The sequence below is a fragment of the Zerene cesonia genome, unplaced genomic scaffold (assembly GCF_012273895.1).
Source record: "Zerene cesonia ecotype Mississippi unplaced genomic scaffold, Zerene_cesonia_1.1 Zces_u011, whole genome shotgun sequence".
Lineage (NCBI taxonomy): Eukaryota > Metazoa > Arthropoda > Insecta > Lepidoptera > Pieridae > Zerene > Zerene cesonia.
This window is the reverse complement of record NW_024045141.1, coordinates 168,222-185,819: the sequence shown is the minus strand read 5'-3', so window position 1 is coordinate 185,819 and position 17,598 is coordinate 168,222. Positions and strand designations below refer to the sequence as shown.

At 36.3% G+C, this 17,598-nt stretch overlaps 1 protein-coding gene across 2 annotated transcripts; it reads left to right on the top strand.

Annotated features, from left to right (window-relative positions):
• The first annotated feature begins 5,034 nt into the window (after nucleotides 1-5,034).
• Nucleotides 5,035-13,836, top strand: LOC119839321 (phenoloxidase-activating factor 2-like). Of its 2 annotated transcripts, none has more exons than XM_038365565.1 (9): nucleotides 5,035-5,151; nucleotides 6,939-7,006; nucleotides 8,595-8,715; nucleotides 9,142-9,336; nucleotides 10,080-10,191; nucleotides 10,996-11,101; nucleotides 11,445-11,629; nucleotides 12,247-12,411; nucleotides 13,588-13,836. In XM_038365565.1, the coding sequence occupies exons 1-9, from the start codon at nucleotides 5,147-5,149 to the stop codon at nucleotides 13,744-13,746; spliced, it is 1,116 nt and encodes a 371-aa protein (XP_038221493.1). In that variant the 5' UTR covers nucleotides 5,035-5,146; the 3' UTR covers nucleotides 13,747-13,836. The 2 variants fall into 2 exon arrangements, with proteins under 2 accessions (XP_038221493.1, XP_038221492.1); XM_038365564.1 differs by having other exon boundaries at nucleotides 6,939-7,066.
• The last annotated feature ends 3,762 nt before the right edge of the window (nucleotides 13,837-17,598 follow it).

Below are 17,598 nucleotides of genomic sequence, written 5' to 3'. Positions count from 1 at the left end.
CGCGTCATTGTCCTAAACCGTTGCGTAGCAACCGTTGCTACGTCATTTATAAAGCATTTCAATGCTATAAAACAAAATTAAATTTAACAAAAGCCGCGTTCCATCGATACAATATTGTAATCATTGAAATAATGTTTAGTATTGGTTGTGATGGTTCTTAATCATCTCAATAGATGGCGCGGGGTGCCCCTTACGTACTCAAACATACACGACAGTAGTAGAAGTTATTCAATTTTTAAACAGGTCATGGTACTTTTTTATTCTGTTCCGTAAATCTCATAAAGCACCTCGTACCATTTGAAAGTTACATTTTGCGTTAAATATCAGTTGGTTCATAATTATCTTTTGTATTTCCTACTAACATTATAAATGTGACGATGGATGTATGTGTATATTTGTCACTCTTTCACGCAAAAACTACTGAATCGATTGCTATGAAATTTGTTATATAGATAGCTGAATAACTGGAATAACACATAGGCAACTTTTTATCCCGATATTCCTACGGAATACAGACTTATGCGGATGAAACCGCGGGGCGCTGCTAGTTTTATTTATATAAAAGAATGGTCGCCAAGTATGGCATAATAACACTTCCATGTTCTATAAGGACTCTGTCAGTGTCTGCATTTTTCGGCCGTCGGCGACGGGTCGAGTGGTACCATAATTGGCGTCTTAAATATATAAAAGCTTTATTGCTCACATCTACTTTATTATTTATATGTTTTGCAATAAACCTAACTATTTACTATTCGTGCGAGAACAGCTCTTGTGGCCAAACCCTTCAAACATTTCCTACTGATACTACCATTAGCTATTGTGGACCACGATGCATCTGCTGTTCTTACCATGTCATCGCTCCATCTTTTGAAAGGTCTACCAGGCTCGCGCAGGACATCTATGTGGTACCAGATGGTTGTTATTTATGACCATAAATCGTCTGTTACTCGCTTTATATGTCATGTACATTTCCATTTATAGGTAAAGTATTCATTTTAGCAGTAAAATTAATACTTTACCACTTTTACTTTTAAGAATGCAGATTCTTGGCGTTGGTCTCCTTTCTGTTGACATTATTTCTCACTCTGTCCTTCAGTTTATGGCTTGTCTCACTTCTTTCCATTCCTATTTGACAATCCCTAATGTTTTTGGATGGTTTTCTCAGTGAGAGTCCAAGTGACACGAAGGTAAACACGTTCATAACTTGTGGTTTTAATCGAATCGTATGAAATGATAGATTTTTCTGGAACATTCACTATCCAGTATTTACTCCAGACGTTTCTTTTTCTTCTATCCCCTTCTTTTTCTGGGTATGATTTGATGCTGCTTAAGTGTCCTAGCTGTATTTTCTCCTGTTCGTTTTCAAGGTTTGTGTGGTAGTGGGCATGGGTATTCATTTATCCAAAAAATTAGTCTGAAATTTCTAAATATTTGAGTTTTTCGCTGTTTGATACACTCTTCATCAATATTTCTATTTCCTCGTAATTCATGTCTTTTATGTATTTATTCTTTATTGCTCTTAAAAGATATAAAAAACTAAATAAAATTGCAATTTAAACAATTGGTGGTCTTATCACTATATAGCGATTTCTTCCAGACAGACGTACGGAGATAAATTAGATAGAGGATCTTCTCAATCTCAATCTTTCACAACTCCCTTATTTTTGGGCTGCCTATATAGTCTTGTTGATATGAATAAATATTGATGTTGTGCATATTTGGATGAGGTTGGAGGTATCCTATTAAATCTTTTGATTCCTTTCTTGCTATCGTCTAATCTGCGAATTCCAACATTTCTGAGTTTTATTTGGCATCTTGGGATCCCCTACTATTATATTACCACTGCTCCATACAAGTATTTTTCGGAATTGTGAAGGGTTTTTTTATGCGCTTTTCACTTTAAATATATTGTTTTTGTTTCCTTGTATTGGCATATCTTATGTTTTGTGTTGTCGAAATTAATACAGTTTTTCCTTGTTTATTTTAAGATGTTATTGTCATTGTTTTGTTTCAATAGTGATAAAATTTACTGTATAATATAGTGTAAGTAATAATATACTGGTTTTATCACTGCATGTGGTTATCCCCAGTTCATGACTCAAATACGTATTCGAGTTTTTTTATATGGCCGCCGTCCGTTATATCGTCCAAGGAATAGAAAATTAACATTACTTACCTGTAGATTGCTTTAAACTCATCTATTATTCGTGTAAAGATCATTAAATGTGGTTCAGCCGAAACATATATGATTCAATTGTTTTCTTCACTGTTTAAAATCGTTTCTATATATAATAAGATAGACAGGAAGACCGACAAGAAATTTAAAATAATCCAAGTAAGAAATATAAATTTTCAATTCATTAGGACGTTCATATGTTTTTTTAGGTTTTTTAATTTCTATTTTTATTTATTTTATCTTATTTATAATTTATTCGATTAAACTTAATTCTGGAACCTCCATATGCAGTAAAAAATAAAAAGTGACTGCCTCCTGGCAATAAAATATTACAAACGAATAATTCTTATTTTTATTTGTTCGCCCTTAGCCCGTGGTACATACATGCCTCAGGGTCCAGTAATTCCTCAGGTTAGCGCGTGCAAACAAAATCTTCAGACTTATATTAAAGTATATGTATATATTTTTCATATGCATTATAAATTTAAAAATGATTATCACACAGTTTATCTCTTGACCTGTGTTATCCAAAAGAATATATATGCGTGTGACAATTTTAAAAGTTAAAAACATTTACAAGTATAAAAAAGCAATCCTACTAATATTATAAATGCGAAAGTTTGTAGGATGTGTGTGTGTGTTTGTAGCTCTTTCACGCAAAAACTACTAAACCGATTGCAATGAAATTTGGTACATAGAGAGCTGGCTAACTGGAATAACATATAGTCACTTTTTATCCCGATATTCCTACGGGATACGGACTTACGCGGGAAACCGCGGCGCGCAGCTAGTTAAGCCACACATTAATTTGAAAATATAAAAAGCACGCTTTTGGACAATATTGTAATGTTTGGGGTCCTCGAGCCAAACGGTATGGTAATGGTAAAAACAGGGCTCTGATGGTACGTCATGACATGTCTATGTGTATGCCCGTCCGTCGTATAAGAAAATTCTTTGGAAATACTGTTACATAAAAGAGCAGTGGTGGCTCAGTGGTGAGGACCTCGGACTCAAAATCGACAGGTCGGGGTTCGAGATCGGGCGAGCGTGCAGGAAATAAATTGATTTTACAAATTATCTGCGCATGTGTATCATCACCACTGCTCAAAACGGTGAAGGAAAACATCGTGAGGAAACCGGCATGTCCGAGAATCAAAAGTTCGACGACAACCGCATCCGCACTTGGCTAGCGTGGTGGATTATGGCCTGAACCCTCATAGGAGGCCTGTCTCCCAGCTGTGGGAACATGTATGATGCTGATGATGACTGTTTTACTACAGTACTGTAGAACTTGTACATAACAGTACATAACAGTATACTGTTGAATCTTGCCCAGTAGAAGTAATTCTGTGAACCGCATTAAGACTAACAGAAAAAAATGGTTGCCTGTAAAGTCGGTTTTACGGGCAAAGATTTTACGTGACAACGTCTTTTTCTCGGTAGAATATTTATTGATATGAATATTATTAAATTGCACAATAGGAACAAGGAATTGAATGATAATAAGAATTGCACAAATTTTAACTACAGAAAATATTTTTTGTTTACTAAAAAGACAGAGACAGAGACACAAGCACGCGCCGATTCAATGCGCCTAATTCTCTAGTGCTGCGCGCGCGGCGGACCGATCATAGTTCGGTGACTCATCGTAACGTTACCGGGCGTTACACTTTTTCATGAGTGACTCCGAGCCGCAACCTAATTTAAGACGTTGTCACGTCAAAAAGAAAAAGAGAACAATAAATTTTGGGGGTTCCTCATACTTAGATTCAGTTCTAAAGTCTTTGGGTCTTTTATTCATCTAATCCATACGTGTGGGTTTCTATGGATAGGTCTTTAAAATTTTATCAAATTTAATTTTTTTTAAAGTCCGCGAAAGACACTTCTAAAATAGTAAAATGTGTCCACCTTGCATTTTCTCAAATGAGAGAACAGGGAAACCTTCATATTTCATTGTTTCGCAGACAGTAAATTCAATTCAGGAACCTAACAGCAAATAAATAAATAACAAATCTTTATTTGCATAAAAATAAAGAAATACTGACGTACACTACCATGGAAACGGGATCTAGAACTTTCAGCGAGATCTAGAGATCTAGGTCTTGTGTCCACACTAATAGTAGTACTCCAGTGCTGCTGTCAACGACTCAGCAGTCGACAAAGAACACTGGTGCAGCTAAATGCCACTTCTTGGAGACACTAAACGCCATCGAACGAAGTGCCCTCAGACTTATAGACGACTTGCGATCCGCCGCGCCCCCGGGGCCGTGGTTATGTAAAATTTCTCCACAAAAAAAGACGTGGAAACCTCAGACATCTCTTTGTGTTTAAAATTCATTTCCTAAAATTCGTAAGCGCCAAATGACGTTACTCATACAGTCAGGAATACATTTTTTCCTGTGTTGTGTTTAAAAAAAAATACTGACATTTACTGACGTTTCAGTTTGTATGTCAAAATTTTGCAAAGACAAATTTACGGTATGTATGACGTAATCATGTAATTTTTCGTTTTATCTATTTTCTCTTAAAATATGCGATAAAAAAGAAAACGAAACATTTTCTATGGCCACCATAGCAAACTAAGACTTAGCAAGACGTAATTCTCAGAGGGACTCATAAAAAATGAAATGTAGTCAATTGATGACATTAAAAACCCAATCCTGGAAAATAATTCGGTTCTACGCTTTCGCATCCTCACAAACATGCAGACGAAGTCGCTGGTAAGAGCTAGTAAAACATAAATCGAATTTATATTCTATTATTTATATAATTTCATTTGTATACAAGGGTACAACACTAGGATCAAATGTCAATATAAAACATTATCGATAAAAATAAAATTCATCATAACAGTCATAACAGTCATCGGTGTAGCGTCGGATCTATTGCCTGCTTATACTTAAAGCTCACGATACATTTATAAGTATTAATGCGTATATTATTTTATATAAAAAGTATAAAGTGATCACAATGCAGTGAGTATCTTTGATTTTATTTTATATTTACTTTGAATTTATAATTACTAGCTGTTCGCCCTGGATTCGCCCGTGGTACATATATAGTCTGTGTCACTCAGTGAAGATGCAGCTTTCTTCTGAATGAATTTTGGAAATCGGTCTAGTGGTTTTTGCGTGAAAACGTTACAAACATATAAAAAACAATAGTTTCCTCTTTAGAATATTAGTGTAAACAAGCTTTTAGGTGACTACGTTTTAATATCTATCTATCACTTTTATAATATATAGAATTATCGTGTCACAATGTCAGTTACCATACTCCTCCTAAACGGCTGGACCGATTTAGGAGTCGCAGGCGGAAAGCAAGTCATCCCATAAAACCGAAGTGCTATACGAAAGAAGAAACTCACCAATATTTGCTATTATAATATTTTGCTACGGACGTAAATTAATATAATATAATATAATACTAGCTGTGACGTGGTCACGGGGAGACAGTCTCCCCGTGACCACGCTCGCTGTAAAGTGTTCGAAACATCGGGGTAAGAATATAATGAATAAATCGCGTTTAAAATCCGTTAAAAAGTATTAAATTTCGGTCACCTTTTCATGCTAACTTTATTTAAGTCTTTTTAATAATTTTAGTTTTTTTATACAATATATTTATTTATTTATTTCTATTACTTTATTGTACAAAACAGAGAGTAAAAAATAACTAAATAAACATATAAATACACGATATATTTTACATAAATACTATGTAACATGTTATACTCATACAATATAATACATAAACTATACTAAACTAGCTGTGACCCGCGGTTGAAACCGCGTAAGCGTGCTGCGTAACCGTATCCTGTAGGAATATCGGTATAAAAAGTGCCTATGTGTTATTTCAGTTGTCCAGCTACCTACGAAGCAAAATAGTATTTTTATTTACCAATAGATGTCAGGAAAAAAAAACAACGAATAAAACACGAATATGACATTATTTCAGTTGTCCAGCTATCTACGAAGCAAAATAGTATTATTATTCACCAATAGATGTCAGGAAAAAAAAACACGAATAAAACACGAATATGACATTTTCTAAAAAAAAAATCCTAGCTAGATTGATTTATCGCCCCCGTACCCCCCTGTATACTAAATTTCATGAAAATCGTTGGAGCCGATTCCGAGATTCCAATTATATATATATACAAGAATTGCTCGTTTAAAGGTATAAGATATAACAATATATACAAAAATTTCAATGGCTTGTATAATGACACTGCTACTGTATGTACATGTAATGATCTTTCAATAAAGACTTAAAGAGCACAGCAAGACTTAAATTATAAGTTTGTTTTAACAAAAATTTCGCCAAACTGCTCAACCGTTTGTTGGCGATAATAACAATATATTGCTTTTTAATTCTCAATTAGCATAAAGAAATGTATTTTATTTTTATATATTTATTTCGCGTAGGACAAACTTATTATTTACGGTTTGTTCTGTAATCGTTAAAGGAATCTGACGGCACAATTAAGTTCGTTTTTTTTTTTAATTTAATTGTTTTACCAGCTTGAATCCTACTATCATACTAATATTTATTATAAATGCGAAAGTTTGTAAGGCTGTGTGTGTGTTTGTCGCCCTTTCACGCAAAAACTACTAAACGATTGCAATGAAATTTGGTACGTAGATAGCTGAACAACTGGAATAACATATAGGCAACTTTTTATCCCGATATTCTTACGGGATACGGACTTACGCGGGTGAAACCACGGGCCGCAGCTAGTTAGGTACATAAATTAATATTACAGGTATCTTCAATTATTGCTGCTGTTTGCGGTGTCTCAAACCCATTGCGATTTACGACTGGATCCGACTGGTAATCAGTGGTTGAAATCTATTTTAAGTAATAAACAAACGCCCTCGCAACAAACCATAGGTATGTAATTCCAAGCCATCAACGGTCGGGGATTAATTAGTTAAAAGTTTAGGCTCTGTCTGATACTGTTTGTTTCTTTTTACATGTACTTTTATTAGTTCTATAAAAAGTACATTATTATTATTATATTATAAGGCACACGATCAACGTAAAACGTAACAACAAAAAATAACCCTGAAATTTCTAAGAAACAAGCTTTTGCACGCGTCAAATTGCGAGTGGTTTAATAGATGTTATTACATGACCTTCCCTTAATCCGTTGTGTAGTTTTAAAGAACGCATACGTAGTGGCAGACGCGTGAAACGACATCGCTTTATACTATGTATTCAATTCAATTCAATGTGATTTATTGTGATTCACAGGTTATAAGGAAGGTTTTACATTATATAAAGTTTTTTAATTGTAGTGAAGTTGATTTATTTATACATTTGTCGGGGCGGGTTTCGAGTGGTGTTCGTACGATCGCCGTCACGACATTACATATTGCGTATTTTATTAAAATAATCATCAAGCTGATTTGTTGAAATACAGTTAAAGCATTTTCACTGAACACTATTTAGAATAATACACAGTATGTGCGGATGCAAATGGATTTACAGCGCAGTGAGTTCTGCGTACGTTTCCGCCGAGTGCCGACACCAGAATCAGAATCAATTCGTCGCAGTTCGCTCCTTTCACATCTCGGACTCGACTCGTTCCGTTCCCCCACCCTCGATCAGGTTTTTTAACGTATGAAAAATATGTCCTTATACTATTGAGTGCCGGAACAGTACACAGACCTCAGTCAAACACCATTTTTATAAAGAACGGAATTTGCACGCTTTATAATAACGACATCTATGATCGCATTAACGTAGTTTCGATTACAATGTAATAACGACATCTATATGAAGTTTCGCCGTCGAAATTATTTATTTGTATTTGGGGAGGGGGTTAGGGGTTGGACCCTCAACCCCTACTACGTAAGTAAACAATCTATTAATATATCATATTGAAATACACTATAATTTGAGGGTGTTGTACTTCCCCGATGCGAGCTGGTTTAATTTGTCCCGAAGCGTGCTCGACTCCCACATACAAAATACTTGTAAAAGTCTATATATGGCAAACGATTAGACTGGTGGTAAGCTAAGAGCCACCCATATTTTTCCACAATTGAAATATCCCTCATGACTCAAGTTATGACAGCTCCCTACTAGAAAAAGGCAAAGGGAGCTACTGAATTTAATGAGTAGAGCCACCCGTTGGTCAGGGCATGGCATTTTATGCAATAGTTGCGTCTAAGACAGCTTTCTAAAAACTCATCATCGAGAATTTCTTAAAAGACGACAGTGACTAACAAATATTTAGGTAATGGAAAACACTTAAGCTATAATGAAACTGTCCATTAATCAACTATTTATTGTTCCAATCTTTTTATTGACTTTAATTTCTCAACTATCTCAATAAGGTTGATTTTTATGGGAGTTTCTATATCCGAGATACTCCCCAGACTGGGAATCGTTTCTTATAAGAGATTGGTTACAGATACTGCAGATAAATGTTTAACGCCAAATCAAGAGAAAGGCCGGTGTGTAAAGCCAAGCGAGTGTATGGATAAAGCTGATGATGATGATGAAATAGATCTCGAACAGTTAAATGTATTCAGGTGCGTTACTAGATAGATTTAAAAAGCAAAACTTGCAGCAACCAGAAACCGCCCGGTACTCAATTCGTACCGTTTTTTCCGTCTCTATTTTGTCTTTATTATATTTAACTGATTGACTTGACTATTTTGTGTCTACTATTCTTATTTTTCGTCTTATATATTTAAATCACCTAATACATAGCAACTATTTTCCATTCATCTAGAAATTAGTTGCTATGAAAACCTGAAAGAAACTCTATTTCAGAGATGCTTTTGAAACGTCAAAACACAAAGAAATAACTCATCAGCGTTGCTACGCAGCAACGCTGAAATATAACAAGAGACTGCTTCGGTTATTTCTATGCTTTAAACCTAAAAATTTATTTTTTCAAGACTATAGATTATAGGAAATAGACAGCTGCTGTTAATAACTTCTCATTTTGACAGGATGCACGATTGCCACTATTTGCTGAAGTGTTGTCCATTGGCTCGGCTAATACAACAGCCGACCACGGCGCCACCAGTGACTCAAGCGCCCCGCGTGGGTTGTGGCTGGTCTAATCCTAACCTGAGTAAAATCAAAAATGCTGGTACAAACTACGCGAAATTTGGAGAATTCCCTTGGATGGTCGCTTTGTTGCGGTCAGTAGTTAGTTATTAGTCAAGTATTGAGAAAAATCACCAGAATCCAAGGCACCTGCAGGCAAATGTCAAATACCGTACTAAAATAGATTCATTAATTTTTGGCATTGTCATCGGTCATCTTGATAAGATTATGATAAATTGTTTATTGCAACGTTCGAAATTTGAAAAAAAAAAATTAACAGTTCGGTCAGATGAGATAAAAGATAATTTGAAGAAATTTCGAAAAAGTTCTATTATAAAATCAATTTATACCAAAAATGTCTATCATATATAATTGGTATCTATAGATGGATATTGACATGTTTTTTTTTCTCAATAAACAAAATCCCCCAAATATATTTGTAGGGGTTTAAACGTTAATTACGTAATATTCTTTTGAATGTGAATTATTAACAAAACGTTATTGTCTGTAAACCATTTACAAACTCGTTGGAGTGCCTAATTTGCTGGGTCTAAATTAGTATGGTTTGTTTTTTCAATAACTCTAGCAAAAGATGATAAAAATATATGACTATCGGTCTGTCTGTCTATCAATCTGTCTCTTCATTACGCCTAACCCATTGAACTGATTGGGATAAAATATTGTACAAAGTTAGTTTGATACCTGAGATAGACAAGCAATACGTTATACAAATTTTGACGTGTTAGTCCCATTCAATCTCACAGTCAATGACTACGCGGGCAAATCCGCTGGCATAATGTTTATTTTAAAAACAAGAAAATTCTATTGTAATTTTTAGTAAATCTTCCCTTGCTTGGGTGCAAAAGGACTATTTGGGGGGAGGTTCGCTGATTCATCCCTCCGTTGTGATGACAGCAGCGCATAAGGTCAACATTGTGACCAAAAATGAGGTAAATATTTTATTCTAGTCAAATAACTATTTTAAAACAAACACACATGACGTTGTAAATTAATAAACTGAAATAAGAAAGCGAATAAAACACAATATGTCTGTATTCAAAGTAAACTAGTTATTGATACTTTAACAACGTTTTTAACCATAAAGAGTTACTTTACGGTGGGAAAAAACGTTGTCCTTTGTTCGTGGGAGTCGAGCACGCTTCGGCACGAATTGGCGTAGCTTGCGACAGGTAAGTATCACACCACCACACAGAAAACCAGCGTGAAATAGTAGCGTCCTGCTGTGTTTCGTTCGGTGAGTGTGGGAGCCGGAAGCCCATATACTTTTCCTTATCCTTCCCAGTTCCTTCTTTATTCCTGTCGTCTATCCTTTATCCTTTTCCAATTTCAAATAGGCAATTCATTTGTGACGTTAAGTCTGTTATCGACCTTACGCCTCTCCAAATGTTCATGGGCAGTGGTAGCGCTTACCATCAGGCGACCCACCATCTCATTTGCCGATGATGACATAAAAAATGAGTTTTATATTTAACATGCTATTAATTTTATTATGTATTTTATTGTATACCTGTATTTTTAATATTTTTTTTTTATATACGGTAAATGTTATTCTGTCTCCCTTTGTACACCTAATATTTATCCTTTACCTGCGGGGTTGCCTGGAAGAAATCACTCAAAGTGTTTAGACCGCCCCGTTATAAATTATCTTTAACTATCTATTGTTTATATTTTTTTCTTCTTTCTATAATGTGTAATAATAGTGTTAAGATAATATAATGCTATATTTTTTTCAGCTCAAATGTCGTGCAGGAGAATGGGACACACAGACCCTCAATGAGGACTATGAACACCAAGAAAGAAATGTAGCGAAAATTATATCACATGAAGGATTATGGTTAAGTGAGCATTTTTTTTTATTTATCTTTTATATATAATGTAATAATTTTATTTATATTCCTCAAACTTACAGCTACAGTTTCATTTAAGTACAGAATTCATTATTTACTGCTTTGATTAACTATATTGAATAGAAATTTTTCGGCACAATGTTAGTTGTGATATTTCTCCGAAACGCCTGGATCGATTTTTATGGAATTTTGTGAACATATAATATTAGTTTTTTGGGAGCTTATCGACCGAACTGGCAAGTCATCGATTGCCACTATTTTGCAATTTTTTGAAGTTGAAAAGGCCCATAGTTTCCCCATAGAAAAACAAAACTTTATGTTGTTTTTTTTTGCAGAAACAGGCCTCAATAATATAGCGCTATTGTTTCTGGAGCAGCCTTTCGATTTAACTGGTGCCCCCCACATAGGCATCGCATGCTTAGGGCAGATTAGGCCCAGGGACGGTACATCTTGCACTAGCATGGGCTGGGGGCAAGAAGATTTCAATAACGCAAACAAATATGCGGTTATATTAAAGAAGGTAATATTTCATAACAGTCTATGTTAAATGTGTCTCGATTAGCGAAAGCTGGCTGTAAAAAAATGATCCTGTTGCACAAAAATGCTTGTCTAGTCTGTTTCCCTTCGTGTTTTATGTAATCTTATTAAATTTACAAGAAATCTGCTCTAATCATCGTTCGTCCGTTCTTTTCCCTGGACATATTCCGTAATACGCTTGTGGAAGCATTGCATAACTCGGATAACTGAAAGATTTATAAAAAACTAGACGGTCGAAAGCTCCATTACGGAATCGTGATAAAAGTATTCTATCACCCAAGTCAGCTCATACCCTGTATGTTTACCAAATTTCATTAAAATCCGTTCAGTAGTTTCATCGTGATTTTTTTTATGTCATAACGGGCAACTGAGCTGGTGGTTCGCCTGATGGTAAACGATCACCACTGCCAATGAACATTCGCGGAGGTGAAACCATATAAGAATTCGCTGCCCGATTTTAAGGGATTTATTGATGACTGGAATGAAGGAATGGACTGGGAAGGGCGAGGAGAAGGAAATATGTGATTGACGGACAAACATCCAAAGAAACAAACTTTCACATTTATAATATTAGCTTGATACTGATCCATTGTTTTCCAGGTGCAGCTACCAATATACAACAGAGTTCAATGCCAGGCGAATATACGCAAATTCAGAAAGCTTCGCAAATGGGATATGCACGATTCTATGATGTGTGCTGGCGGTGAGGAAGGTGTCGACACCTGCTTGGGAGACGGTGGTTCACCGCTAGTCTGCGAAATAGATGTGAGGCTGAAAGAAATAAATTTCAAATTTTTATTTTTTATTGTTTAACCCGCGTAAGTCCGTATCCCGTAGGAATATCGGGATAAAAAGTTGCCAATATGTTATTCCAGTTGTCCAGCTGTCTACGTACCAAATTTCATTGCAATCGGTTCAGTAGTTTTTGCGTGAAAAGGCAACAAACACACACACATCCTTACAAACCTTCGCATTTATAATATTAGTAGGATAAACAAAAAAATCCTTTAATACGGTAATGGGGGTAAGCATAGAGCGACTTACGGGGATTCCCTAGTGTATATAACACTAGCTGTTCGTCCCGACTCTGTCCGGTTAGACATAGCTTTTTAGTCAAACCTATTTAAAACCTGAAGACAAGCATATTACATTAAAATCGATTCTGCCGTTTATTGTGACAAACACAACATAAGAAGTATGGTAAATTTTTAACTGTTTGTGGGAGGCGAAAACCTAAACTATGAGGAATATAGGAAAACGTTGAAAGCATAATCGGATTTTATACCAATAATCCTAATCAGGAAGCTGACCCGCTGATTTTAAAATAGATAGACACCCTAATACACCAATTAATAATTGACTATGTCTCCAAACAACAAATACACCTAGAAACTTAGCTTATGGGAAACCTAAAATTAACAAAACATTTTTAATGACCGTCAGTCACTCCTTTTAGAATCAGTTAAGGATAGAGTATTTCAATTTTTTTGTATTCTATTTTATTTAGGGACTTTGATTCAATATGTCAGTCCCATAGTATTTACAGAATCTTGAGACTAGGTTTTTTTTTATGATACAGTCGGCAATGGAGCTGGTGGGACGCCTGATGGTGAGCGCTACCACCGCCCATGAACATTTGAAGAGGCATAAGGTCCATTGCAGACCTTACGCCTCTACAAATGGATTGCCGACTTTTCGGGAAGGGATTAAGAAAGGATTGGCGATAGGAATAAAGGAAAGGACTGGGAAGGGTAAGGAAAAGGATATGGGCCTCCGGCTCCCCCACTCACCGAACGAAACACAGCAGAATGCTATTTCACGCCGGTCTTCTGTGGGGGTGTGGTACTTCCACGGTGCGAGCTGGCCCAATTCGTGCCGAAGCGTGCTCGACTACCACACCAATATGCGGTGCGGATAAAATATTTCAAACACATTTTGCAGGGCTCGAAACGCTACGCGGTTTACGGGATGGTCGCTTTTGGCGTTCAATGTGGAAGGAAGGACACCCCAGGGGTTTACACTGACGTTGCGTATTTGTACGACTGGGTGCGGAACACAATGATAGGAGAAGGGCTGTCGACGGACTCTTTTGAATATTGAGACGGACTATTGCATGTAATAGTTGAAACTACTAACCAGCGAAGTTGATCATGCTGTTATTGTAGGGAAATATAAATAAAATTTACTGAATTTTTGTTTTTTTCTTCATTGTATATATGTTCTTTACACTCATATAAATATTATACTATAAAAGTACGACTCCAAAAACTGTCCAAAAAGGCATATATTATATCATCTACTATATAAAAATAAGTCGGGTTTTCCTTCCTGACGCTATAACTCCAGAACGCACGAACCGATTTCCACGGTTTTGCATTCGTTGGAAAGGTCTCGGGCGCCGTGAGGTTTATGGCAAAGAAAATTCAGGAAAAAATTCTGCAGAAAAGCGGGAAAGTCATTTTTCACATACAACCACCTGGTGGCGAAACGGAGTTCGCCGGGTTTGCTAGTTTATAATAAAAACTGCAAGGAGTGGAATTTCCATCCTCCAACTACCTTTCCCAAGGAGTACAATTTGGATTAATTTAAGAACAGACTTTATTTCTCCAATCGGGCTAACTTATTGGATCATATAATAGATAAGAACAGTCTAGAATAAAAAAAGAACAATATTAGGCTGGTTTTGGAGTCACGCTGAACATCGCTGCTGACAGTTTTTTTTTGTCACAGTCGGCAATGGAGCTGTTGGGTCGCCTGATGGTAAGCGCTACCACCGCCCATGGACATTTGTAGAGGCATAAGGTCTATTACAGACCTTAAGCCTCCACAAATGGATTACCGACTTTTTGGGAAAGGATTAAGAAAGGATTGGTGAGAGGAATAAAGGAAAGGGCTGGGAAGGCAAGGAAAAGGATATGGGCCTCCGGCTCCCCCACTCACCGAACGAAACACAGCAGAATGCTATTTCACGCCGGTCTTCTGTGGGGGTGTGGTACTTTCCCGGTGCGAGCTGGCCCAATTCGTGCCGAAGCGTGCTCGACAACCACATTCAATAGTATTGAAGCGTTTCTATGACGCGTTTTAGAATAACACGTAGGAATCAGCGTGTGTACACAGAGATTCATACGTTTCGACTGTCAGCAGCGACGCTCAGCGTGTTGTCAGCGTGACTCCAAAACGCTTGTTTTCATTTTATATTTAACGTTTATCGCAGTGTAATAACAACTGAACTGACCGACTTCTTGTTACAGTGTTTAAAGAGAAACCAATTTAATCTGTGTTCGATCCCCGGTGAAGAATAAAAATATACATTGAAAAGTAAGAAGATTTATTAGTGACATCTGAAATGCATCTTCATGATAATCAATTGTTTCAGTAAACGTCTGAACTATGTGATTAGACCTACTAATATCCCCTTAACTACCTGGTACTGAATGGCTAATCCAGATGAATATAAACAAACTAAGGTCAACAGCTTTAGATAATATATTAGCCTGTACCACGAAACACAGAACGTAGAAGAAGTCGAGCTACGGACGCCTTGGCAGACTATTCACGCACTATCCCAATGTTTCTTGGTAAGGGTCACATTGAGAAATGAAAGAACAGAAAAAATTTGTTCACGACGCGGGATGCGAACAGGGACGCCTAGCCTCTCGGCCACCCCTGATTCCACAACAATAATAGTAATCGAATTTCTTCTACGCTTTCGGTTTTATGTGCCTAAAGGGCACCCCACGCCATCTATTGGATGATTAAGGACCATCACAACTAATACCAAACATTATTTCAACGATTACAATAATATTATATCGATGGAACGCGTCCTTTGTTAAATTTATTTTTTTTGTCTTATAAGACATTACAATGCTAAAGCATTGTAATGCTTATAAATGAGAGATTTTGATAGAATAGAAAAAAATTATTTAAAAATTTCTCATTTATAAAGCATTTTAATGCTATCAGACTAAAAAAAAAATACACGGTCACATCGTTTCCTTCTTTTATCTCGCTTGTGCGATATATATATATATATATATATATATATATGTGGTGTAGCTGGCCTGAATGTACTAAAAATAGATCTTTTTATCGTAGTATCGAGTGGATCGCCTGATGGTAAGCGACCAGCATCGCCCCAGAACATTTGCAGTTTATCCGCAAATTTGTTGCCAAGCTGCCATGATCTAAATTCATATATTTATTTGTTCAATCAGACTTCTTATAGAAGCACCTTTGTTTGTCATAATATAGTAATAACATTTACAATTACTTCATTATACTAATGATACTACAATATAATAGATAATGAATAATGACTAGAATAAAATAATGCTCTGGGAAGGGTACGAGCTGGCCCCATTCGTGTCGATTCGTGCTGCATTCTCACAATTAAAACCTCACGGCGAAACCTCCTCCCAACATCTCATAGCATAAAACATCACTGTCAAAATTCACACACGGAAAGTCAAAAACAAAATTCAAATTGGAAATTATATCACAAACATGCTGAGCGTGGAAAAATCAGCGTCGCTTAGCCGTTTCATCACCAGACAATGCTTGGTGACTCTGCGATACACGATGGCTTGTTTTGTCGACCATCTTGTGATACCGACAGCGCATCAAAATTGTCAAATGCCATTGAAAAAGAGTTTCGGTAAGAAGTGCATCTTTTATTAGCCCCTTATATTAGGCTATTTTTACGTCCTAGTGGACAACTGAGCTGGTGTTTCGCCTGATGGTAAGGGATCACCACCGCCCATGAACATTAGCAGAGTTAGATCTGCAAATGCGCTGTCCGCTTTTATGGGGTAAGGAATAAGAAAAGGATTGACGACTGGAAAGAAGGAATGGACTGGGAAAGGTGAGGAAAGGAAACGGACCTCCGGTAACTCACCAAACAAAACACAGTAGCATGCTACTAATTCCCGCCAGTCTTCTAGCGGGTGTAGTACTTCTCCGGCGCGAGCTGGCCCAATTTGTGACGAAGCGTATTCGACTCGCATATAAATGTTCTAGTATGTACTACACTAACTTCGTACGAAATTTCATTTTTCTCTGTATCTCATATATCTCTGACCGCTACCCAAATGAGGGAAAGAGGAGGTCATCACTTTGAACAACATCTAGTTACGCGAGCGCTTAGCGAATTTTTAATTTTTAATTATTCTGTAAATTATTGTTAACTAGCTTTTATTATTATACATATAAACCTTCCTCTTGAATCAAACTACGTATTAAAAACCCCATCAAAATCCGTTGCGTAGTTTTAAAGATTTAAGCATACATAGGGACATAGGGACAGAGAAAGCGACTTTGTTTATTCAATTATATTTATATATTATTGTTTATACTGTTATATTGTAGTGATATCTTGATTCCTGAACAGTTATTGTAGATACTGTGAGTCCAATTTCTTAAATGAGCCAGAACTATTGGATAATATTTAAGACATAGAACAATCTATCATTTTAGTCTCTGTTAGCTTGATTTGATCGACCTAAGCCGGCCGTAACTAAGAAGCAGTTCGGAATAAATTGATGGAGTCGTTATCAACTAATCAGTCACCTTATGCACGAGGTCACAGAGTTCAAGTTCGCATTGACGCGATCTTGCATGTTTAGTCCATTAGGTTACATGGATGGCGTTTCTCAGAGGATGGCATTTTTAATGGATGTTAAAGGGAGATTAGAAGAAGGCTAAATTCAGATTTTTATCTCCTTAACTAGCAATACTACAGAAGGGTATCAAACTATCTCTTTACTAAATTTCATCCAAATCGGTCGATTAGTTTCTGAGAACGCGTACGCAAACAACAAAAAAGCTCTTTGTTTTTAAAGACATGTATCCAAACATACAAGATTTAATTTTATCAAATAAAATACCTAGTCTTGCCATAAATATTGTAATAAAGAAAAAAGAAAATTGTTAACTGCAAATAACATTTATTAC